Source organism: Lissotriton helveticus, chromosome 3_1, assembly GCF_964261635.1.
Source record: "Lissotriton helveticus chromosome 3_1, aLisHel1.1, whole genome shotgun sequence".
NCBI lineage: Eukaryota > Metazoa > Chordata > Amphibia > Caudata > Salamandridae > Lissotriton > Lissotriton helveticus.
The window spans coordinates 1,782,064,820-1,782,090,327 of NC_136061.1; the positions used below are offsets into that span (position 1 = coordinate 1,782,064,820).

The 25,508-nt window shown below is 45.4% G+C and overlaps 1 protein-coding gene across 2 annotated transcripts in view; it reads left to right on the forward strand.

Moving 5' to 3' along the window:
• Positions 1-25,239, forward strand: part of LOC144825144 (pancreatic secretory granule membrane major glycoprotein GP2-like) — a 218,887-nt gene extending 193,648 nt beyond the window's left edge. For both annotated transcript variants that reach the window (XM_078684012.1, XM_078684013.1), the window contains exons 5-6: positions 9,301-9,461; positions 24,801-25,239. In XM_078684012.1, the coding sequence (XP_078540138.1) occupies positions 9,301-9,461; positions 24,801-24,942 (303 nt within the window). In that variant the 3' untranslated portion in view covers positions 24,943-25,239. The remainder of the gene's footprint in view (positions 1-9,300; positions 9,462-24,800) is intronic.
• Positions 25,240-25,508: the final 269 nt, after the last annotated feature.

The following is a 25,508-nucleotide window of genomic DNA, read 5'->3' on the forward strand; positions in this document are numbered from 1 at the left end:
AGCGGAGCCCCTGGAACTTCGGCGTGGCTGATGGTGGTCCTACTTGCCCCTGTATCAATCAAAAACTTTCTGTCTTTCCCTAGTACTTGACTGTGAACATAGGGACCCTCTTGATCTACAGGTATCTCGATGAGAGGCAAGCCTACCTCCCTCTCTAGGCTGTTTCATGAATATGGCTGATACTCTGGATACTCGGACTGTGCATACTGGTACATCTGTTGTGTAACATGCTGTGTTGCAGCAATAGGCTGCGGTGCTGGAACTGTCTGTTGTGCATTCTGTGGCTGAGAAGTCTGTGAAACTTGCTCTTGTCTAGGCGGACGTGGTCTTTCTTTAGTCTTACCGGTAGCTATGTTGTGTTTCAGAACTGCACACTCGTTTATAAAATGACCTGGCTGTTTACAATAATTGCAGTTCCCTTTAACGGGAGCTGCAGAATGACTGGCTTGATTCGGACCCCTCTTCTGACTGTCTTGAGGAACAGATTGTGCAACTAGTACTTTCATTTTCGTGTCTTTCATACGCTTTCTCTCGTGATCTTGCTCTTCTCTGATTCTATTCTGGTGGTATTGAAGCATCTGTAACATCTGGGACGGGGTATTAGCTTGCCAGGTACTTTCGACTTTCAAAACTCGGTTTTTAATTGGTGGACTTGAATTCTCGACTAATTTAGTAACAAAAAGGTGAGGGTATGACTCGCTACTTGTCTTGAGGCCACTGTTTATGGTAAAACATTTCTCAAATCTAGAATAAAAATCACTAGTGTCTTCGTCTTGTTTCTGTTTACAGGCTGAGATTGCATCCCAGTCTTCTTTTCTAGTTGTCAATAATCTAGGCAAAACTTGTATTAATAATTCTGGTAATTCTTTACATTTGTCTCCAAGACCGGTACCTGGTACTCGTATCTTGTCTTCAGCTTCTAGAACTGCCCAATCGATCTTTTTCTCTCCCACCTCCCATTCTTTTTCCTTGAGTTTCTCATATACCCCTGCGGGCAACAGGACCTTTAACATTTTAATAATATCTGGATACGTGTATTCTCCCATACGGAGCATGTCCTTTAATTCTCGGTGGAACCCTGCTGGATCTTTATCATGACAGGGAATTAACTTTTTCATCTCTAAGAGTTCCATCTTTGTAATCGGGGTGTAAACAAACACTCGTTCTAGTTCGCCACCCGTTCCTCTAACTGGGTGGACTTCTCGTAACGGATTCTGTCTGTCTATGTAAAAGGGCTTATTTTCTGGAGGTGAGACATGAACAAAATGCGGGTTCAAGAACATACTATATTTGTGGCGCTGTTCTAGAATGACACTAATCAAATCGGTACCTAAACCTTTCCATTTATACTGGAGTAACTCGTTCAGGACATCGTGTAACGGACCTGGATCAGAATGTTGACCCTCATACAAAGTAATGAGGTGTTGAATCATATACATACCCACCAGTCGTTGCTCGGCTGGGGGCAATTTCAGAAACATTTGTGCCACTATTTCGTCTGGAAAAGTGGTAGAATCAGTAATCCATCGGACTGCTGATCGGACTAGTTCTTGTTCATGCATAGTACTTAACTCGTTATAACCGATTCGTGATTTCAGAATGTGATCGGTAGCTTGAAATACTTGTTCTAGAGAACCATGTTCTGGTGCCGGGTGATGGGAAGTTGACTTGTGTTCTAGGCGTAAATGGCGATCTGGAAATCTAGATTTTCCTACATACGCTATTCTGGCGGGATTCTCGTCCTCTACCTCTTCAGTATCTGAGTTACTTTCTTTCTCGCTTACTTGTGCTGCTTTACGTTGATCATGTAACCTTATTATTTCCTTACGAATTTTCTTATACATACTCTCTATACTGCTGATGGTCTTATGCTTACCCTCGGCTATATTATCACTCCACTTTGTCAGGACTTTCATTTCGGCTTGATTTTTGGTCGGATAATCTTGTTCTCTTATTAGACAATTAATCAGAAACTTTAATATCATGAGCTGGACTTCAACTTTTCTTTGGCACATGACGTCACTAATACTTTCTGGATCATCCCCTGTACGGATGAAACGGTATATTCTGTCTAGATCTCCTTTCATATCTGGTAGGGTGACTAGATACTCGGTCACCTTTCTTACGCGTAATGAATATAAAACCATATTATCCTCGCCTGGGACTGGATCATAGCCACATTCGTTAAGGGCTTTTCTTATTTCTGCAACAGACTGATACCTGGGCGTACGCTGTGACGCTTGTGCATGTAATTCGACTAACGTTAAACGCTTGTGTGGCGGCGGGGTTCCTGGAGGACCTCCTCCTGCGGCCCCTAAACTAGAATCATCGACTGATGCTCTTCGTCCTGGCAGAGTGGGAAATGGAAATGCAGGCTGGACTTGTATGGCGGGCTGGACCGGGGGTACCGTAACAGGTACTCCGGTGTCTGGAGGAGCGGGAAGTGCCTGATTTACAGGGACTGGCGGAGCGGGATTTGCATATTCTGGGACTGTGTCGTCCAAATAGGACGAAATGAAAATATCAGCTGCGGTCGGTTTGTGACGTAGCTTGGTCGGAACTAAGGGTGGCGGAAAATTACTGAATGCCTCCGGGGTCGCTTTTGGCAAGCCCTCGGCAAGAAGAGGATACATACCCTTAATAAGAGCATGCCTCTGTCTGTCTGACTGTTCGGCTTTAACTCGTTCACCTATCTCGATTAATTCTTTTTCTTGTGCTCGCTCTAAGGATTCTCTACTTAATTCAGACTTTCTGATTTCTTTTTCGGTTCTTTTATGAGATTCTTTGCGCCATAACTCAATGGCATCTTTCTGTGACTGTCTGGCTTTCTTTTTCCATAATGCTTCTTCTACTCTCATGATGCACTCGGCATCCCACGTACCTGATACGGGCCATCTATACTTTTCCTCTAACTGTTTGGTATACTCTACCCATAAATCTAGATACAATATGGCGCTTATGCCATGTTTCTGATACATAAAATGACCTGGACTGTCCCTAGGCGGGACAGGAACTGCTTCTTCTGGCAGACCCTTTCTAGTTTTTAACTGACGTAATCTCGAAAAGAGGGACATTGCAAACTTGAATCTGAACACAATACAATACACGAGGAACAATAACAATTGAGAAAACAATTCAGGCATACCACGACATTGAAAATACATTGAATAACATTATGAAGCAACAGTTCGGACAGAATACTACCTGGAACACTGAGAACAGAAACACATGAATTTCTCGAGAACGGAACAGGCTAGAATTACTGGATGCGCTGCTGAAACAGCACGGAACATACCGGTCCCATAAAGGGACGCATCAAGACCCGTATCCACCTAGGTGAACACTTCGTTTCAGATCTGCGTACCCAGACCCATCGGACCAGAGACAATTTAGATTGACCCTGTCTAGATACTACCCCAGCAACGGTACTCACCGGGCAGCAAGAACGGAAGGCCTCAGACTGGACGGGACTGCTTCGACGCCGGACGGACGAACTTCGGACTTCTGTTACGGGTGGACCTCCGGATACCTCGGACCTTGGACTCTCGGCTTGGGCTCTGGTCGGGACTCGCCGAGTTCCTCCACCGCCTCGTCTGGATGCTGGACCGCCACCTCCGTCTCCTCCGTGGGCCTGAGGGATACTTGAAGCAGAAATATCTGCCGGTGCACGGTATGGTTCCGTCACGGCTGCAGAGGGTCAGGGGGCCGGCGTGGCTTCACCGGCGCGTGGGGAAAGGGCAAGTCCCTGTTCGGGCGCCATTATGTGGTATATAAATAAATAATACCGGATCTATTTTTGTCTAGGCATAGCAATAACAGATAGCTCAATAAATAAGAGTCAAGATTCGAGGTAGTAGGAGTTTGCAGGTTTATTACAGCATAAAGGACAGGAACAGGACAACCTGCATAGGAATAGGATGGCAGGGCCCGGCAGCTGCCGGGGCTGGATCTGGGATGAGCGCGCTCTGGGGAAAGGACTGGCGTAACGTTTAATAACAATACACAGGCATATATATAATAAAACAGTTGCATTACAGTACATATGATAGGCGGAGCGGTGGGTGGAGCAAAGGGTGTGACGCGTAGCAGTCGCGAAAGATAAGGGTGAAAGTAGGTGTAACAGGGCGTATACATAGACATGTGATGCAGACGTAACAGAATATGTCATGAATGGGGCGGAAACATGGAGGGGGCTACCTAAGGAGCCGGGACCTCTAACCTGATGGTGCGCGCAAACTGGCAATGACGTGTTACTAGGAGAAGCTGGGGGCTATGAACTCTGTGCTAGGAGCAGAGACTGAAGTCTGGAAAGTCAGGGCGACATGTACCTAAACAGTATCTAGTATCTGATGTTTAGAGAACATGTTGATATAAACTAGAAGTCAGGAGGGGAAAGGCTAACAGACTCTAAGACTGGTGCATGCATTATTCTACATGTAGTGCGTGATGAAGAATATTAAATGACCATTAAATACAGTATTTCTCTAACATGGAGACGTAAAGGCTAGACAATGACGGTAACTATTGATGCGATTCAGTAGCTTTAGGAATGCAGAGAAGGAGGGCTGGACTGATAACTAGAATCATAACATACTCTTGGCAGACTCAGAGGCAGAGCCAGGCTGAACCGGGCACTGCGAGGCAGGAAGTAAGTGAAGGGTCAGGAACACAGGTGGGGGCTGTATCGCTCCTCAGTGAGGGCTTAGGAGACAGGAGCTGAATCTGGCGTCCGGGCCCTTTTGGGGCCTAGAAACAGGGACTTTACAATGAAATAACGTGCACACTGAGAAACGTGGCAACGTAGCTTTACATAGGCCTGATACTCGTAGCTTTCACGAGAACTGGAAACAGGCATACTAGAGGTGGACACAACTATAATTGCGTCTTTAATCGAACATGGGGAATACATATGCATATTAATCATGCACAGATAACATATGATGGAGAACGCGTAGGGACACAGAACATGGCAGAATTTACTTTTCCACAGTACAAACTTCCTGTATCAGGTCATTTTATGTAAGATTTTAGCTATACTGTTAAATCGCCTTCATTTTTAAATCGTATTTTTATATACTGTTATAATTATTCAGTACTGGTCTATTTGATTCCTTTTGTAGTATAGGTTGAGGTGTATTGGGGCATTCTCGCTTTTTATTTGTGTGTTATCCTGCTATTGATGTAACACTGATGTCTGATTTTTGCTTGTACTAATTCTATGCTCATCTTTTATGGCAAATTGCCGAAATAAAGATTAATGAAATGAATGATTCTGTGTATCTCATGTTTGCAGTGCTGTCTTCTCTCTAAGCTTATAGCGTGTATCCTGTGTTTATTGTTCTCTTTTCTCAGTTAGCTGATGGTTGTATCTCACATGTACAATATTCTTTTCTTTCTATACTAATACGGCATGCCTTGTATTTGTAGCACTCTCTTTAAGATGGTATTGTGTATCTCTTATTTCCACTACTGTCTTCTCTTTAGACAGTTTGCAGGTATCTTGTACCCTCTTTTCTGTATATTGACAGCATGTATTTCGTACTTGTGTCTTGGCATATTGAGTTCTTCTAGATTCTCCGATGGCAGGTGTCTTTGCTTTCTCTTTGTCCTTTTATGAAGGTCTCTGGTGCTCCTGTCACTGTAGAGTCTCTGTACGGCGTACGTGAGCACTGTATGCACTATGCAGTTTAGAACTGTGTACATCATTTAGGCTTTCCTCTTACAATCTCTGGCACTGCCTCTGAGGGGGCAATACTATTGCTAAGAACAGAAGGTGAACAGCGTCTTGGTGTGCACTGCTTACTTTTAGCTTCAACTGGGACAAAGACCGTACAATTTGGGTTCTGTAAAAGGAATTTCGCAGTGCAATAAAATCTTAAATAAAAAACAAAAACATTTTTAAGCAACTTGTTGCTTTGTTTCGTTATCGTGAATATATGAAAATAATAGCCCGAATCACAACAGTGAACGTATACTTTTGTGTAAGCTTACTACTTTTCAGTATTCACAAAGGTAAACTTAGACCACAAGTCTAAGGGCCCGATGTAGGTAAATCTGATTTACCGACTCTAGAATACCGAATTTTACTGATTCGGTATTCTAGATTCGGTAAATCAGATGTAGGAAAAAATTCGGTAATTCTTACCGAATCTGTATGATTCTGTAATTACCGAATCGGTATTTACCGATTCGGTAATTGCCATTGATTTCTATGGGCCTTGAGGCCCATAGGAATCAATGTCAATTACCGAATCGGTAAATACCGATTCGGTAAAATTACCGAATTTGCAAGGGGGACAGGGTGTCACTTTGACACCATGTTGCACCCCTGATTCTGGCTTGTGTGCCATGTGGCACACATACATGCCTTTAGGGCATGTATGTGTGGCATGTATGTGTGCCACATGGCACAGGTGTACATGCACAGATGTGCATGTACACAGGAATTCGTTATTTACCATGACATAATATGTAATGCTAAATAACGAATTCTTAAGGGCCGGTGGCACTGTTTTCAATGCCACCTACATCACAAATTTGCGATTCGGTAAATTTACCGATTCGGTAATTTACAGAATCGGTAAATTTACCGAATCTGTAAATATACCGAATCTGTAAATTTAAGGCCCCCTACATCTGAAACTCCAAATACCGGCCGTTACCGACCGGTATTTGGCCTCCTACATCTGGCCCTAAGTGTCCTACTTTTTGGTATTCACTGAGGTACAGTTAGACCAAGAGTCTAACGTTCCTACTTTTCGGTATCAGAAAGTTAACCCTAAAACAAAAGTCTAATTTTCATACTTTTCGGTATTACCGAAGGTAAACTTAGACTTTTTGGTATTCGTAAAGGTAAACGTAGACCAAAAGTCTAACTTTCCTACTTTTCCGTATTCACGAAGGTAAACATAGCCTAAAAGTCTAACTTACTTTATTACTGGTCTAAGTTAGACTTTTGGTCTAACTTTACCTTTGTGAATACAGAAAAGTAGTAAAGTTAGACTTTTGGTCTAACTTCACCTTTGTGAATCGGGCCCTATGTGTTTAAACAAAACATTTACCTTGGCCAATATAAATTAATAGAGGTGAACATAACTACTATTGTTTTTTTCTTATAAATCATTTTTCATTATGTACATGATTTAACAATACTTTTGTAATTGATGTATATACTAGAGGAATCATAACATTATGACACTTTGTGGTTAAATCATTCAGGTTCCAGTGTTCTGTGCTTTGTGGGCCTCAGACCTCCTCTTCAAACAAACATAATTTTTCATGTACTTCCAAAGGAAGTTAGCAATGTTCCTCTGGCATATAGCAGAACCCTAACCAAAATATAGGTGGTATCTAAAATAGAAATGTTTCTCTGTTTTGTTGTTATATCAACCATGTAGTTATTCTGGAGCGTCTGTGATGTCAATTGCTGTGATGTTATCAGGGTTAAGTTCAAGTGACATCAATTTCAGGGAAGGCTGAAGGTCATAGGATGTTTCTTCTTGTTATGTCGTTGCTGTCAAAGGTTGGGATGCTATTTCTGCTACCCCTGCCATGTTGGTGAATCAAAGTCCCTGCAGAAGAAGGAAGGAATCACGCAGGTGGGGAATTGTTATATCCCAATGCTTCTCCATGGTGATGATGCAGTACTCTTAGCTGGCCCTCAGCGGCTGCCGGATGGATTTATTTAATTTAGAGTGCTCTAGATTTGAAGGTCAATTAATCTTTTTTCTTTTATTTTAACCTGTAGGCCCAAAAGGACATACTCAAGAAATGTTTATATGAAAGGATTGCTAGCTCGAAAGGTTGTCAATTTTAAATATTCAGTGACCCCTTCGAATCTAAACTTAAGTGGGCACCTCTGCTGACACAGAGAGCCCAACAATTCTATAGAGCTTTTGAAGGGATCTTTCGTTTCGCCTGTACTCTGGGACACACACCTATAAAGCAAATGGTGATGTTGTTTAAATCAAAATGTATCTCTTTGGTGTCATGTGGGGCGGGAGTGTGGAGGCATAGTAGTACTGATAATCTTCAGAAAATACAACATAGCTTCCTCAAAAGATCCCACAGATACAGCTACCTTTTTTGCCACTCAGAGGTGGGATTGTTCTATCTTGAAGATGTTTTTGGACATTCCCCTCTATTGTTATGGGCCAATATATGGAAGTGGAGTGACATTAGAGAGATATTTTCTACTAGATCCCACGTTCAAGCTTGAGTTTTATTTATTGTTTGTAGAAAACAGGCAATTTTGATTTTACCTTACCAGGTTTCGTTTGAATATATTACATTTTTCTTTTGTGTTTCTGCAACAAGGTATATTGTCTGACAATCTCCTCCCCCACCCCCCCCCCGTCCTAGTGAAAATTGTTTTGTTCAATCTACTATTATTTAACGCTATTTTGTTCATTGTATAAGTCAATTTGTATTTGTATTGCGTACTACAAACTTTTTTCACACAGTTTGGGTTTCTAATATCTGCAGCAGTTGGACGCTATTAAAAATGTAGTGCGGTTATTGATTTTATTAGAACTCACAGAGTATTAGGAGACAATATTCATCTTAAGTGCTGTTAGATATCGTGGTGTTATAATGTCTGTCATAGTACATGTTGTTCAGAGCTGGCAGTGTTTTAATGAATTGTTGTCTGTTTTAGGAGTTTTTAAATATTTTGTTGATTTTAAGATGAGATAAGAAATTATTGTGATTTTATTATGCACTTTTATGGCATTCTATGCCAAATAAAGTTTACTTGAATCGAGAATCGAAATGCATGTTCAGAGCTCTTGGCAGTTTACGAAGCCATGTCTTTAGAAAGAATACAGGATGAAATTAGCAGGTGTGGGTAGCGTAAACTGTACTGCAGTGATTTTATCTTTCAGAAATGTTTGAAGAAGCTAGATTGTGTTTTAAGCATCAAAGTTAAGTATTTATTTGGAATGTAATAAACTAATTGCTCTTTTCATTATCTATTTTTAATACCGTTGTCAAGATATCTGTATAAATGGTTCTTGAATGTAGAAAATATTTGAAGGCTCATGTTTAGTTTGTCTTCACGTATTTTCTACATACAAGAACAATTTATAAAAATACCTTAGCAAAGCCCACATTAGCTACTTGTAGTTTCCTCACCGCTGTATCTTTGTATTTTTTGCCCTGGTTTGTACTTTAAATAAAATATATCTTCCCACTCTGCAAACCCGGAGTCATTCGTTTAGCTCTGTGGTTCAAGGACTGTGCGCATGTTGAACTCGGCGTTGCTGCTATCGTCAGTGTAAAGTATGTCTCCTGTCTCTCCAGGTCAATGGATCGCACGTGATATTTTCCAATGTTCTCATCATCCCGGGTCGAGTTCTTCGGAGTGGAATTGTGACCCGAAACAATGTCACCTTCAGTTTCTCCTGTGCGTATCATACCACGACGCTGGCAGCCTTGGGAACCCCTGTACATGTGACCCCACTGTGAGTACATGGTCATTTATCCTCTTCTGACGTAGTCCACTCTTCTTCTACCTCTGAGTGAAGTCATCCTGTTGCTACTTGAACATGATTCAAAGAATAACCCTGTGATGCAGTTCAACCTTCCGCCACCTCTGAGTGAGATCACCCTGTGACCAACTGCAATCGCTCATACACTAACTCCCTCCTTAAGCAGTGCACTGGTCTCCTGCCTCTGAGACAGGTCGCACAGTGAGTAATGGCACATTACCCATACAGTAACCCTCTTCTCCTGTCTCTGAGTAAGGTCACACTCAGTGTAGATTGAAATTACTGATATAGTAACTATTTTCTGAAGCATCACTCTCTTCTCCTGTCTCTGAGTAAGGTCATAGTGAGTAACAGCCCATTACTCATAAGTAACTCTCTTTTGCTGCAGCCCACCCTGCTGCCACCTATGAACGTTACTCTTGCACAAATCTTCTTCTGCAGCTGTGTACTTTTCTGCTCCCTCTGATTGACGCCCCACTGTGAGTACCTGCACCCTACTCAAAAACTGTCTTCTGGAGCAGTGCACTTTTTTCCTACTTCACCTGGGACCAGGGGTTGGTGCAGGATGTTATAAAGCCGTTTATGTCCCTGAGGCTCAGATCAGGCCAGCAGATCAGCCGTTGAAGTCACTTTGGTGTCCTGGGTGAAAGGGTGAAGTTACAGGTCCAGTTGTCTTTTAACACAGGCAAGGGGGCAGCAGGTCAGCACAGCAGGGCAGCAGTTCCTTCAGAGTGGCAGCTCTTTCAGAGGCACAGCAGTCCTTCTTCCTTGCAGAGTAGCTACATGTCTAGAAGTGTACTGAAAAGGTGTGTCTGAGGTCCAGGTATTATGCCAAGTTGTGCCTTTCAGGTGAGGAGAAGCTTCCAGGGGCATGCCTTTAAAGTGCTCATTTGCCCTGCCTTTCTGGCCCTGGTTCCAGACTAGCTACAGGGGTTATGCAGGACTTTATGCGGAAATAGCACACAGCCTATTCAAAGGTAAGTGGGACTGGGCCCAGCTCCTCCCTCCCATCCTGTCAGTAATGTTGTTTATGAGTTTTGTAGAGCACATAGCTGCCTAAGGGCTTTCCAGCGCTACGGAGTAGGAGAGAGCGGGATACCAGTGACTCAACCTGGGAATAGCAATGTCTTCTATTTTTCCCTGAAGTCAATCTCATATGCGAGGAATCTTAGTTCTATAGGTATGGAGTTCCAAAGTTTTGGCACCAAATGCGTAAAAGATCTTCCTGCCCATTTGGATCACCTGCTCCTAGTCCTTTAGTCCATTCAACAAGTATTTGGGTGACCCCAGAGAATGATTCATCCAGGCATACCTAAGCTCCCCATGGTGTGTGGCTGTGTAGGGGAAATACACAAAGCTAACTGTCACCCACATTCAGTCATGTAACAAGAGACAGACTGCACCAATGACTAAGGCAAGAAAATGCCAACTTTCTAAAACATTTCAAAACTGTAATTTAAAATCTGACTACACCATAAGTTAATATTTTTCATTCCAATTCCACAGACACCAAACATGATCTGGATACCTGTGCAAATTTGAGAATTATACCTATAAGATGTAATTAGGTAACTCCAATGTTATCCTATGGGTGAGGTAGGCCTTATAGTGGTGAGATATGACCTGAGGTGTTTTACACTACCAGGACATTGAAAACGTAATAGTATATGTCTTCCTTGTTAAATACATTGCACCCTGACCTCTGGGTTGTCCAGGGCCCACCTTAGGGGTGACTTATATGCATAAAAAGGGAAGGTTTGGACCTGACAAAAGGTTTACTTTGACAGGTTGGCATGACAGTTTAAACCAGCACACCCACACAGGCTGCAATGGCAGGACTGGGAGACTTTTAAAGTGGTACTTATGTGGATGGCCCTCTATTATCATTTAATTTACTGTACCTGGGCACATGTAGTACCACTAGGGACTTACAAGTGAATTAAAAAGGCCAATTGGATGTTCACCAATTTCTATCATGTTTTAAGTACTGGTTATCAGTGTTAAAGTGCACAGATTACTAAGGCCAACAAAAATAAAATCAGCAAAAATGGAGGAGTGAAGGCAAAAAGTCTGGAGATGTCCCTATAGAAAGGGCCCAGTCCAAAAGAAAATATCTTCTGAAGCAGTGGACTCGCACAGGCTTCAATGTACACACGCACAGGCTTCAATGGCAGGCCTGAGACATGCTACTTAAGTGGGTGCTGCAGGGCCACAAGTAGCATTTTATTTACAGGCTCTGGGCACATGTAGCACCACTTTACTAGGGACTGACAAGTAAATTAAATAGGACAGTTGGGAGTAAGTCAGGTTTCAGGTTTCAGGTTTTAAAGTCTTTATTTCGATTTTTACATCATAAAAGACAATTAAAAAAACAATAAAATAGGATACAGTTCTAAGTTTAAGAACATCATAATTACATGATACAAATCATCATTAAAAGAGTATTAAACAATGTAATAAAGACCACTTATACAAAAACCCATTAAGAATCAAGATGCCTGTAGCTGTTTTGCTCTAATAACCCATGCCCACCCCAGGAATTTAGCAACACCTACAACCACCGCCTCGGAGGTGGTGGTACGAAGCGCCCACAGCGCCTCAACACTCCCTCGGACTTTGAGAAGGAGGCAGATGGGCCTAATCCATTTAATTCTAGGTGCATAATAGGCGGGGCAAGAAAATAGAAAGTGACCAATACTCTCATTATGGTTGGTACACCAAGGGCAACGGTCGTTCGAATGGGCAGACCATTTCTTAGTGAAAGACCTTAGAGGCAGGGACCCGACTCGGAACTGATGATACAGTTTTTTGTCTAATGGCTTGGTTATGAGGTCCCAGTAGTTCTCAAAGGAAGGGTCTAGTTTATGAGACAGGAATCTACCAGTTAAACTGGTGGCATCTGAGCTTATAACGGACTCCTGTCGAACACAGGCCCAATATAATGCTTTATAGTCTTGCTTAGAGGGAAAGGAAGTAGACTGCGGAGAAACCCACAGCTGATTGCAGCCCATGTCTTCTAAGATTGTTTTTACTTCACGCAGCCAGGGTATTTTATTCGACCCCCGAATCGATCTCACTTCCTCTAATTCCCTAGCAAAGAGACTTAGAGCTGGAGATGTCCAAATGCGTCTCCACAGGGCTACTAACCGATATCGGGCCATCTCGTTAATTGGGGCAAAGCCCATATCCAAACAAAGTGGTTTTGTCGGAGTGGATTGGGGAAGTCCAACCAACTTTTGCAAAAATTTATTTTGAGCCCTAACCAGAGTTGATAGGTCCATAAACCCCCAAAGATCAGCACCGTATAGAATTGCGGTGCTGATCTTAGCTTCATAGATCCTGAGGGCGGGCTTAACCTGTTTGGTTAGGGACCTTTTTTGCTCCTGCAAGAGACAGCCAGTAAGACGTGCAAATCTTTAAAAAAGTGTGTCAACCTGTGGTTTCCAGCTGAGGCGGTGATCCAAGGTTACTCCTAGATAGGTCACGACCTCTACTTGTTCCAGATTTACTCCGTTCATGCTCACATGACTTTTAATTGGACGACTTTTATTTAGGACCATGAATTTGGTCTTACTAACATTGATTTTCAAGTCGTTAGCCAAGCAGAACTCCTCAAATCTATTTAATGCAGTTTGCAGGCCACTACGGGTCTTTGAGAGGAGCAGGGTATCGTCTGCAAAGATGAGCATGGGGAACTTACTCCCACCCAGGGAGGGGGCGTTAGTGGGGGTATCGGCAAAGAACTTCACTACTTGATCGATGAACAACAAAAAGAGCGTGGGTGCCAATACACACCCCTGGCGGATGCCTCGTGTTACGGGGAAGCAATCCGTCACCTGCCCTTGACCTCCCCACCTCACCCTAGCGAAGTTGCCCTCATGTAATCTTACTACCAGGTCAAGCAATTCCATCGGCAGTCTCAGATTTTTTAGGACAGCCCACAGTTTAGCCCTAGGCACACGGTCGAAGGCCGACTTCAGATCTACGAAGGCGGCATAGATGGATCCGCCGCCTAACAGCACCACCTTCCAGTATATCAGAATAAATCTGAATACTTGGTCGATGGTGCTGGTGCCTGATCTGAAGCCGGCCTGCATGGGAGAGAGAATGCTTTGCATCTCCATCCAGCCCTGGACCCTAGCTAGGACCATCCTAGCGATGATTTTTTGAAGGGAGTCTATTAAGCTAATGGGGCGATAATTACCCGGGACCGATCGGTCCCCTTTCTTAAAAATGGGAAGAATTTCTGCCCCCTTCCAAGAAGCTAGAATCCGTGCCCCCTTAGAGATAGCATTCGCTACTGATGTTATGTAAGGGACCCAGAGTTGGAGATTGATTTTAAATAAATCGGCCGGGATGGAATCCATCCCTGGCGCTTTCCCACGCTGGATCAGGCGAATTCCTGACTCGGTATCTAGGGCCGTAAACATTAACACTTGGTTATGAGTGTGGGGGGGGGCTTTCCCACGTGGCTTGTCCGGTGTTAGATTCTAAGTCAGGTTCCAAAAACTGGCTGGAATAGAATTCGACCCATGCTTCCACAGGCACATGGTTAGCAGGAATTTGTGAATCGGGGTTCCTACCCCAGTTCACTAGTTCCCAGAATTTGGCCTGATTGGAGGAACTACAAGCCTCTAGGAGATCTAGCCAGTGGCGTTCATCCCACTCTTTTTTCATCTCCCACTGAACTTTTTTATACCTTAGACGTGCCTCTTTTATGTCGGTAATAATCCTAGATTTAACAGCTTTGATTAAGTCACTATGCGCGACCCTACAATACTTATTATACCATTTTCCTTGACAACCCTGTGCCCTCACCTTGCCTCGTGTTAATGGGAGGGTTAAGAGGGCCTTAAGTTTGTCAAAGCACTGTTCGTGTAGGTCGCAGATCCGATCTAAAGCTGCCACAGCAGGCGATACCTTCAAGATTTCACCCAGAGTCGATGATACTACCTCAGTTATGCCATCTAGGAGGGAGGGATTCTCTACAACCCTTGTCCATTTAAGCCTTCTTCTGTCGTTGGTCAGGATGCCGTCACCTGTTATATATACATCAGAGGTAGGCCTGCCGGGGACACCAGGAAGTCTTAGACTAAGTGACAGGGGGTTATGATCACTTTCGGGGCGAACCATGACTTCCATGTCGTCCAGAAATGACCAATATTCTATTTTTAAGAGAACATAATCTATTCTACTTTTACTAACCCCGTTGTCAAAGGTGGGTTTGCCGGATTTATCAGAGGCCGTACGACCATTGGCAGCTCTCAGACCCCAGTCCAGGCACAATCCCGCCCAATGTAATGCTGCCTCAGTACCCCTTTTGATATTATTCAGGGACAACATCGGGATATTCCACACGGTGTCGTCCTCCAACCCCAGGTCCTCCCCCGCACTGAGCAGGGGTTCAAAAGTACAGTTGAGGTCACCCGCTAAAATAAGAAACTTATCTCTCCCAATCCACTCAAGGTATGAATCAAGTATATTTAATATGATAAGACTACGCTCTCCTAATTCCCAGCATGTCCAGGTTATCCACAACAATTTCCACTGGCCGATAGCCAGTAGTCTGTTTGACCCAGATAACTAGGCCCCCTGAGGCTCTGCCTCTGTGTCCCTTCACTGCTGGTTTAAAAAAGTTCAGAAACCCTACCCTATGGATTGGACCAAGTGCCCAGCTCTCTTGGAACAATAGGATGTCATAGGGGTCGATGAACTCTACCCAATCCTCTGAGCCCAAACGCCCCTTTAACCCCGCTATATTCCATGAAACTATTTTTAGCGACGCCTCTAGACTAGGTGGCGTCATGGCGTTCTGAACACAATGGGCCACTCCCAAGTTCTCACACTTAGAAAGGTGCGGGCCCCCCTCCAAATTAGCATCCATGTTATATGTTGGGGTTGTCCTATTCTCTATCTCCGAGGTGCCTCCCCCCGGACTCGATGCCATAGTGCAGTCTACTTCTCGCCCACCTACATAGTTGCTGGGATCATTCCTGCATCCAGTAGCAGAATCAAGTCAATCGATACCCTCTAGGCCGGAAAGGGATTCAAAGCGATTGAACAAAGTGGGAAGATACGGAGTGGGGGGGATTCTATCTGCATGATATCTCCTAATGGATCTTCTTGGGATCATGCAATTGGGGGGGAGCTCACAAGATCGACGGGGCAAAAAATACCCAAGGCCCAATGTCTGCACGTCACCCAGACTACCAAACCTAGCTTCCCTACGTATGAAGTCCACCACCCAAGGGTCCTTGAAGGATATGATAATACAATCCCCTTCTAAATCTTTAGTACAGTGACCCACCCAATCAACTCTTCGCACGTTCAGTATGTCTGTGGATGAGGAAGGGGGAGAGGACGATGTTTATTTAACCAAAATACAACTTTGTTTTTGAGATCCCCAAAGTGTTCAGTTGGTCCTTCCTAAGGGGTGCAACTCCTGTTAGGACGATCGTATATGGGGTGGCTTCAACAGGAAGGTCTATACTCGGGGGACCCCGGTTTTTTACCTTTAGGGAGGGAATGGGAAGATTGGAGGATCTGCTCCCCCGTACTCCATTAACTCTTTTGGGCTGTATAGGTAAGATAGAATCACCCCTCGCAAGGGCTTGGGCCTGCATAGCCGCAGTGGACTTCGGGGTACTTGGCTGACCCAGGGGATTGGGTTTAGAGCTAGCCTTCTTTAAGACCTGTGTAGTTTTGGCCAATGAGGGTGGGTTTATGCTGTTCGCGATTCGACCCCCTACCCTCGTCCCCACGGGTTTGTTTGAAGCGGGACTTATGGATGCTGGCTTGGTGGGTGCTATGGAAGAAAACTTTCCCGCGGGCACTACTCCCTGTAAATTAGAATTACTAGGGGGAATGGAATTCACCATAGCACTTTGAGGATAAACTAGTTTTTTTAAGAGACCAGTGTTGGTGTTGACAAGATTCTCAAGTGCATCCATTTTTGCGGTCATCAATCTTGTTCTTTCCAAAACGGGCAGTAAAAGAGTTTTAAATAAAGCTTCCATTTTACCCAACAAGCCATCGTCGCTACTATAACACGTAGGACAAGGATCTGAAAGCCCAAAGAGATGCTTTGGGGGATACGGGGGATCATCTAAGACCAAGGCAGGGGGTGCAGTTGGGATCATTTCGGGAGTGGTGGTTAGGTGAGATATGCCATTGGTTTTTGAAATCTTAGTTACACCTCCCCTCTGACGGCCCTTGCGTCTCTTCCTCTTATGAGATAGGTTTCTCGTAAAGTCCTAGTCCGAGGAAGAGTCCGGCTGGGATTGACTAGCCAGGAGCACACTACCCTCAGCCCCACTGACTTGTAAATTACCAGGGTTGATCTCACTGCCAGAGGAGATCAGAGACGAAACCTCACCCTCCGCCTCTCGATGCACGTCCACCGGTGCAACAACCCGAAAAGGGCTAGCACTCGGTACCGGTGCATCTGGGCTAAGTATTGTAGCAATTTTGCCCAGCGAGGAGCGTTTCCCAATGACTAAATCAATTGAAAGCCGTTTTTCAGCCATAGCTATCTCTTTTTCCAATATACCTGTTGCCCTGGTGATGAAGGCGTCCAAGGGGCCCGAAACCACCCCCTTAGATGTCTGCAACTGAACGGATCGTTCTTTACCAGAGCGTAAAGGCATGATTTATACCAGTAACGATAGATGGGGGTACAATAAGTTAATTGATAGACCAGATCAAAGGGGATGGCCCAACCCAACCTAGTCCGACCACGGACGGCCACAGACGGTCCCGCCCTTGTCCCGGGCTTCTCCCGCGCAGCGGGTGTAAGTCCAGTTCTTATTGGGTAAGGACCGCACAGGGGGCGGGGATAGCAGGGAGAGCGGGCCAGGTGGTTCAAATTGGCCAAGCAGGGACTCTGGGAGATGGAGTCCCAGCACTCACGCTCTCAGCCCTGCCCTGCCCCTAGGCTCCCCAGTGACAGCAGTTATTTCCAGCAGCAGCCCTCCTCCACGAAGCGGGACCCGCGAAGCGGGACCCGCGAAGCGGGTTCCGCGAGCGGTAGTCCAAAAACACAGCAGACAGCCCAGCAGTATCGGCCAAATAGTTCAGCAACCTTCCAAGGGCACAAACGCAGTAAGAGTCCCGCCGGTCAGCAGCCAAAGAGAGTTTTTTAAAGACCTGTGTGCAGGGGGCGGGGCTTGCAGGGAGAGCGGGCCAGGTGGTTCAAATTGGCCAAGCAGGGACTCCTGGGAGATGGAGTCCCCGCACTCACGCTCACAGCCCTGCCCTGCCCCTAGGCTCCCCAGTGACAGCAGTTATTTCCAGCAGCAGCCCTCCTCCACAAAGCGGGACCCGCGAAGCGGTAGTCCGAAAACACAGCAGACAGTCCAGCAGTATCGGCCAAATAGTTCAGCAACCTTCCAAGGGCACAAACGCAGTAAGAGTCCCGCCGGTCAGCAGCCAAAGAGAGTTTTTTAAAGACCTGTGTGCAGGGGGCCGGGCTAGCAGGGAGAGCAGGCCAGGTGGTTCAAATTGGCCAAGCAGGGACTCCTGGGAGATGGAGTCCCCGCACTCACGCTCGCAGCCCTGCCCTGCCCCTAGGCTCCTCAGTGACAGCAGTTATTTCCAGCAGCAGCCCTCCTCCACAAAGCGGGACCCGCGAAGCGGGTTCCGCGAGCGGTAGTCCGAAAACACAGCAGACAGCCCAGCAGTATCGGCCAAATAGTTCAGCAACCTTCCAAGGGCACAAACACAGTAAGAGTAAGTCAATTTTATTATGTTTTAAGGAGGGAGTACATACACTTTAACATTGGTTAGCAGTGGTGAAGTGCACCGAGTCCTACGACCAACAAAAACAAATTCAGCAAAAGTGGAGGAGTGAAGGCAAAAAGTTTGGAGATAACCCTGCAGAAAGGGCCAAGTCTAACAGAAAATATCTTCTGAAGCAGTGGACTCTTGTGCTCCTAAGAGGTAGGCCACACTGTGAGTATCGCTATATTACTCATGCACTAAACATCTTCTGATGCCATCCAAACACTGTCTGCTGTGAGTCACATCACACTGTGAGCACATACACTTTACTCATACTCTGTATTATGATGCAGATCACCCTACTGCCCACATTACTCTTCTAACAATCCTCATCTGTAGATGTGTATGCTTCTGTTTGCTCTGAGTGATATAACACTGTCAGTACCTGCATATCACTCTTATGCTAACTCTTCTAAAGCAGAACACTCTTCTCCTCCCTCTGAGTGAGGCCACAGCATCAGTACTGGCACCTCATTAAAAGAAATATCCATCCTCTGAGGCAGACCACCCTTTTGCCACATCTGAGTGAGCAGGTCCACTCTAGATTACCTTAATATTACTCACACAGTAGCCTTTGTTGAAGCACTACCGCCTTCCACTCTCTCTGTAGGAGGTTACTCTGTCAGTTTCTGCACCTAACTCTTAAATAATCCTCTTCTGATGCATGCAGTCTTCACTGCTCTCTCCTCTGAGTGATGCGGTCCACATGTTGGCCACTCACTGTGTGAGTACTTGCACATTGCTCATCCACCAGCCCTCTTCTGATGCAGTGTAATGTAATGTAATGTAATGTAATATAGCGCGACTATCACTCCAGGGAGCATCTTGGCGTTGGTACCGTTGCCAGTTGGAGTGAGGCCGGCTGACTGTTGGGTTATTGGGAGATCCTGCACATTTACACCAAGGCTTTACTGGTGGTATCAGTAAGTCTGAAAATCCAAGTTTTCAAGGCTTTCCTAAACTGGCTCTCTGAGGGGATTTGACGGAGCTGCAGTGGGAGCTTATTCCATGCCCTGGATCCCAATACAGCGAGGGATTTTCCTCCCTTGGTGGCAAGCCTAAAGCTTGGGATCCGCAATAAATTCTGATTTGATGACCTAAGGCTCTGAACTGGTAAGTAGCGCCTAAAGCCATTTGACAGATACTTAGGTCCTTGTAGATGGAAAGCCCTAAACTTAATGACCAGTATTTTAAACAAAATACGCTTATGTATTGGCAGCCAATGGAGGGCATTGAGTGTGGCCGCGGCGGATGACTTCCTCGGCCAACCAAGGACAAGGCGGGCGGCTGCATGTTGGACCATCTGCAACATGTGGAGTACAGATTTATTTACTCCCGCATACAGGCTGTTGTAGTAATCCAATCTTGATGTTATAAGTGCAACCACCACCGTTTGCCTTGCTGTCAGGGGGAGAAAGTCAAAGAATTTTCTGAGGCCTCTGATAATGTTAAAACAGGTACCAGCCACAGTCACCGCCTGTAGTTTAAATGACAGAGAGTCATCAAACTTAATGCCCAGGTTACGGGCGGTGGGGATAGTGTTTGGGGGGGCTTCAGTATCTTCCGGCCACCACTGCTTTGGAGAGAACAGATTTTGATAACAAAAAGGCAGAATTTCGGTTTTACCGGAATTGCATTTGAGATGGTTACTCCTCCTCCAGTCGAATGTGGCGGCCAGACAGTTTTTAAGATTTTCCTCCGCTCCAGATGACTCTCTATCCAGTACTAGGATGAGCTGAGTATCGTCAGCATATGATATTGTGCTGATCTGAAAAGATGAGATTAGTTCGATCAGGGGGACCATGTATAAGTTAAAAAGTACCGGGCTCAGGCTAGAGTCCTGCGGCTCCCCAGTCATTATAACCTTCTCCTCAGAGCGAAACTCTCCCAGTACGGTGACTTGGTGCCTTTGACTGAGAAAATTCTTAAGCCACGCCAGCATTGCTCCCCCTAAACCAGATTTTACTAGGCGGTTGATTAATATAGGGTGCGAGACTGAATCAAAAGGCGCCAATAAATCTAGTAGAATCAGAACGGCTTTCTTCCACTGGTCGATGGCAGCCCGCAGGGTCTCAGCCGTAAACAGGAGGGCAGATTCTGTCGAGTGCTTAGCCCTAAAGCCTGTCTGGTTGGAATGCAGAATATCATTGTCCTCTAAGAACTTGGTGAGCTGTTTATTTACGAACGCTTCCGTCCATTTAGTCAATACTGGAAGTAATGAGATGGGGCGTAGGTTCGAGACGGTTGTAGGGTCAGCTAGTGTTTTTTTCTGTAAGGGCTTTATGGCTGCCAGTTTCCACTCTATAGGGATTACAGCGGAGGACAGTGCTGAATTAATAATCGCATTGATAATGGGATTTACCTCGTCCACTAAGGCTCGTAGAAACATCGGGGGGCAGGGATCAATAGGAGATCCAGACCTGCTTGATAAAATGGCAAGGCGGGACTCTTCTAAGCTGATGGTAAGAACGTTTTAAAACAGACGGTCTCGGAGTTCTCCCCAGTCAGCTCTTCCATGGGGAGAGGCACCGATTGGGGAAAATCTTTGGTAATGTCTAAGATTTTTTGCTCAAAGTAATTAGCGATGCAATTACAGAGGGTCAGGGAGGGTGGAATTTCCTGCGAAAGCGATCTGGGATTACTGAAACTGTTTACGATCCTAAAGATCTCCTTCTGCCTATTATTAGCGGAGGATAGGGCCTCCAAATAATATTATTTTTGGCCAGTTTAATGGAGGCATGATACAGCCTCTGAGCTGTTTTATAGATGTTTTGGTCAGTGCTCTCATAATTTTGGCGCCACCTCCGTTCCAACGTTCTAACTTCGCCTAATTCTTCTTTTAAGGCGAGTGATAACCACGGAGCAGATATTCTTTTTTTGATTTCATGTGAGTTCGCTGGGCTTATAGGGTCCATTTGCCCACTAAGGGGCCTATTACGATTGCGGATTTCCCGCATCCTCCGGGCCGGCGGAAGCCACCGCCAGCCCGGAGGATGCGGGAAAACCGCCGCGGAGGCTTGAAAGACCCACCGCCAAATTAGGATGGCTGGTGGGTCTTGCAATCTGTCCGCCGCTTTTCCGCCGCGGTCGCCTTCCGACCGCGGCGGAAAAGCTTTAACATGGCTGGCGGTGTCTATCAGACACCGCCAGTCATATTAGGATGGAGTAGAAAGTATGCTTTTCCACGGCGGCTTTTCCGCCGTGGAAAAGCATACGGACCTTCACTTCGGGGGCCCGTTGCGGGCCCCCTGGGTGAAGGGGGGTGAACATGGGGGGTACCTATGGGGTGCCTGCCGCTTTGTGCACGCAAATGCCGTGCATGCATTTTTAACATTGCGGCGGGTGCAGCTTATAGCTGCACCCGCCGCAATGTTAAAGATAGAGGATATGACCGCCACCCTGGCGGTCACATCCTAATCTGCACAGAGGGACCGCCGCTGCCCCGGCGGACGGTCCCTCCTACTCTATGGTGGCAGATGGACTCAGGTCCGTCCGCCATCATAATCGGCCCCTAAGTGTGGTGATCCAATCACAGAAGCGGTTGTTATCTGTTGAGGTGTGGCCAGTCAAGATGGGTTTACTCTGTTTTACATTCTCTGGAAGATCAGGATTGGCAAGTATCTTTTTCCATCCTGGTTTGACCCGGCCGACTACTTTGCCAGCACCTTTCCTTAAAACATCACCTTTGACTGCAAAGTCGAATGGGATGAATTTATGGTCTGACCAAGTTTGGAACCAAGGGGATTTGACCTTAAGAGTGTCAAGGTTGGAGCAGATGCAATCAAGCATATGACCCGCTATATGTGTAGGGTCCTGAGTCAACAAAGTTAATCCAAGAACATTGATTATATCCATAAAGCGAGTCACCTCTGGGTCACTTGGAGAGTCTAAATGGAGGTTAAGATCCCCTAACAGGGTAAAGTTGGAAAATCTGAGGGTAAGATCGCTAATTGCTTCCCTGATATTCTCCAAGAACTCTTTAGTCTGCCCAGGTGGGCGATATATCAGGGCTCCTGAAAAGGCAAAAGAGTCATGAATCTGCAGAAAAAAGGCTATGCTTTCTGCCCCTTTTATGTCTGGCATTGCCTGAATGGTGCACTTCATGGTGTCCCGATAAATAATTGCAAGCCCTCCCCCGCTTTGCTCCTGCCTGTCTAATCTTTGAATTAAGTAGCCTCTCAGAAGAGCTATTGCTATATCGGGGTTACACCAGGCTTTTAGCCAAGTCTCTGTGAGCAGAAGCCAATCCAGGTCGGCCTCTGTAATGAGGTCAAAAACGTGTAGTGCATTTTTGCACATAGACCTTACATTAATGAGTCCTCCTCGGATAACATTGGGCCCCGTCTTCCCATTTAGGGCAGGCTCAGAGGCGAGAGTTACTTTACAATGCCTGCAGCTAACTGAGCCTTCCCATTTTTCAGGCTTCAGGGCCTCATGGCACAGAGTTGGTCCTTTATTCAAGGAAAGTATATAATCCCTGGTCAGGACTTGATTCGAGGGTAAATACGCAGCATATAAGGCCCTTGGCCCGGCCGCGGCATGGACGGGCACAGACGGGCTTACCTTAGGCGCACCTTCGGCGCGCTGTCGGTGCGCCCGCTGCTCGCGTCCGCTGCGCGGAGGCATCGTGTGAGCTTTAAATAGGAGGTTGATGAGGGTCCTAGTGTAGCCACTAGACCGTCACCTCCTCCAAAATGGCCCCCGGAAGTGAGTGTGTTTCACTCTGCTGCCACGCTACCAGGCTCCCTCCACAACAAACAGCACAAGCTGCGGTGGACCAGGGAGAGAGGCGGTGTCTGAAAGGCAGTAAGTCCCCCAAAAATGAGTTTTCCTAGCTTGTGCCTACAAACATAAGTTTAAATTTAAAACAATGAACTGTGCAAAATAGTATTCATTTGCAGTGCACCTTCTGAGTGATGTCACACTGTCAGTAACTTTACACAAACTATAGAGCCCAGCTCGATTGGACTCTACAGTTTGTGCGTGGTTCTGTGTCGGAACAGGGTTAGCCTATGCTCTACAGCACCTCTTCACTGCCCTTCATTTTGTTTATGGACACTGTCAGTAACTGTAAATTACTCATACACCAACCCTGTTCCTCTTCACTTCATCATCATGCTCCCTCTGAGTGACGTCACAGTTCAAAGACCCCACATTACCCTTAGACTAACGCTTCCATCAGGAGATGAGGAGACATTCAGCATACTGAATGCCACGTGCTTCTGATAATACATACTTCTGTTGTTAATGAATGCTTCTGCTAGTAAAACGTGCTTCTGCTAGTAAAACATATGGTTTGCTAGTGATGGGAAACATCACTTACAACGCAACTTTTACCACGCAATGCTTTTACATCGCAGCTTTTACAACGCAAACCATTACAACGCATTGCGCTGGGGGGCGATCTAGGATAGGGAATAAGTTTAATTTACTGTCCAACACCTTCCCTAGTGTCCACGGGGACTGGAGTTGGAATAGTAAATTAAACTATTCACTATCCAGCACCCCAAAGCGCTATGCGTTGTAATGGTATGCGTTGTAAAACTCGCGTTGTAAAAGCATGCGATGTAAAAGCATGCGTTGTAATGTCGTACATCCGCTAGTGATACATGCATTCACTGTGATATGTACCTGCTAGTAGTGTACACTTCTGCTAGTGATTGGTATGAATGTTATTGACGTTGTTATGTACCTGCTAGCGATACGTGCTTTTTGTAGTGGGGTGCTTACGTTTGCCAGTGACGCATGCATCTGCTGTTACGATCGCCTCCAAAAACAGGACCCAAAGCCATCACTGAATCCCGGCTGTGGCCAGGTTCCTGCTACAAGCATTCATTCCTTCTCCTCCCAGGCCCACCAGGTCACTTGCCCCTGTTGCTTGCTTTGCTTGCCTATCTCATTTCTGACCCTTGGTGTTGTAAGTTGCCTTCTTGACTTGAATCGTCTAGTTTTTTGAATAGTCTGCCACCAACGTCATTACTTTGATTGAATCCCTTTTAGGTGCTGGACTCAACTCCTTATAGTTTACATGGAGTAACACTCACTTATGTAGTGGGTTCAACGCAATGGTGTCTCTCACTTTAGTAAGGGACTTAATGTCTTTGTTGCTTACACCGGATGTCTCTCGCTTCAGTGGGAAACTCACTGATGATTACTTGGGGACACTCTTACATTCAGTAGGAAAGTCAGCTTTCCTTTAATGACTGGGATGGCTCTTACTTCGGCAGCAGGCTCAACTCGCTCTTGTTCACTTCGGTTGTCTCTTGCTTCAGTTTTGGGTCCCACCTCAGGTTTGGTTTATGTGGGTTAACTCCCACTTCCTTGGTGGGATTACCTTTTTGTTGTTAAATTGATGTGTGTCCCACTTAAATGATGGACTCGGCTTCCTGATGTCCATCAGTTGTCTCTTTATTCTGTGTGAACTTTAACTTCCTGACTTCGATGTTAATTTCCAATTTCCTTTTACCTTGATTGTTTATTCCCGTTTGGTGGTCTCAGACATATTGTTTTTAATTTGATTGTATCTCATTTTAGCCCCAAAGAGGTCTCGGTTCCTGATGTGGCAGGTGATTTGGAGCCAGAAATGAAGCTATTTAAAGACAAAGAATTTGTTATTCCCTTTGGTGTATCTGAGACGTTTCCTGTGGATGAGACCCTCAATGTCACGATTATCTAAAATAGCCCTGCATCAAGAAGGACATCTCCCAGAGAACATGAAGACACTTTATGGAATTTTACAGATTCAGCGTCTGATCTTCTGGACACTATAATGCATCTAATAGGCCATTAGCTGTGGCTGTTTGGCTACTTCTGTTTTATTCACAGCCTAGTAGGTCTGTCTGACCCTCCTATTCTGTCATCCTTTCTCACACTCTGCTGAAAATACGTCTCATTTGTAAAGAGTGATACTTAGGATACCACATTTCTTGTAATTCGGTTTCCTTGAAATAAAAATGTTTGCACTTTATTTACATTTTTTTTGTCGTTGTTTTTACATTTTAATACTCCTGCTAGTCTTCACCTGATCAGCATTTCTTAGACTGTGGTAATGCCAATAGCTGTCTTAAATACTCTTATTCTATATGTTGGGACGTAAATCTGGTACAATAGTTTGCCAGCTCCCTGCTGTGATATACCCAGCAGGATGCAGGCTGAGGGTTCAGACAAAAAGAGAGTAACGCTTTACTGCACTCTCCTGTGACCTGAGAAGTTTTGCTTGTCCATTTGCCGGCTAATGTCCAG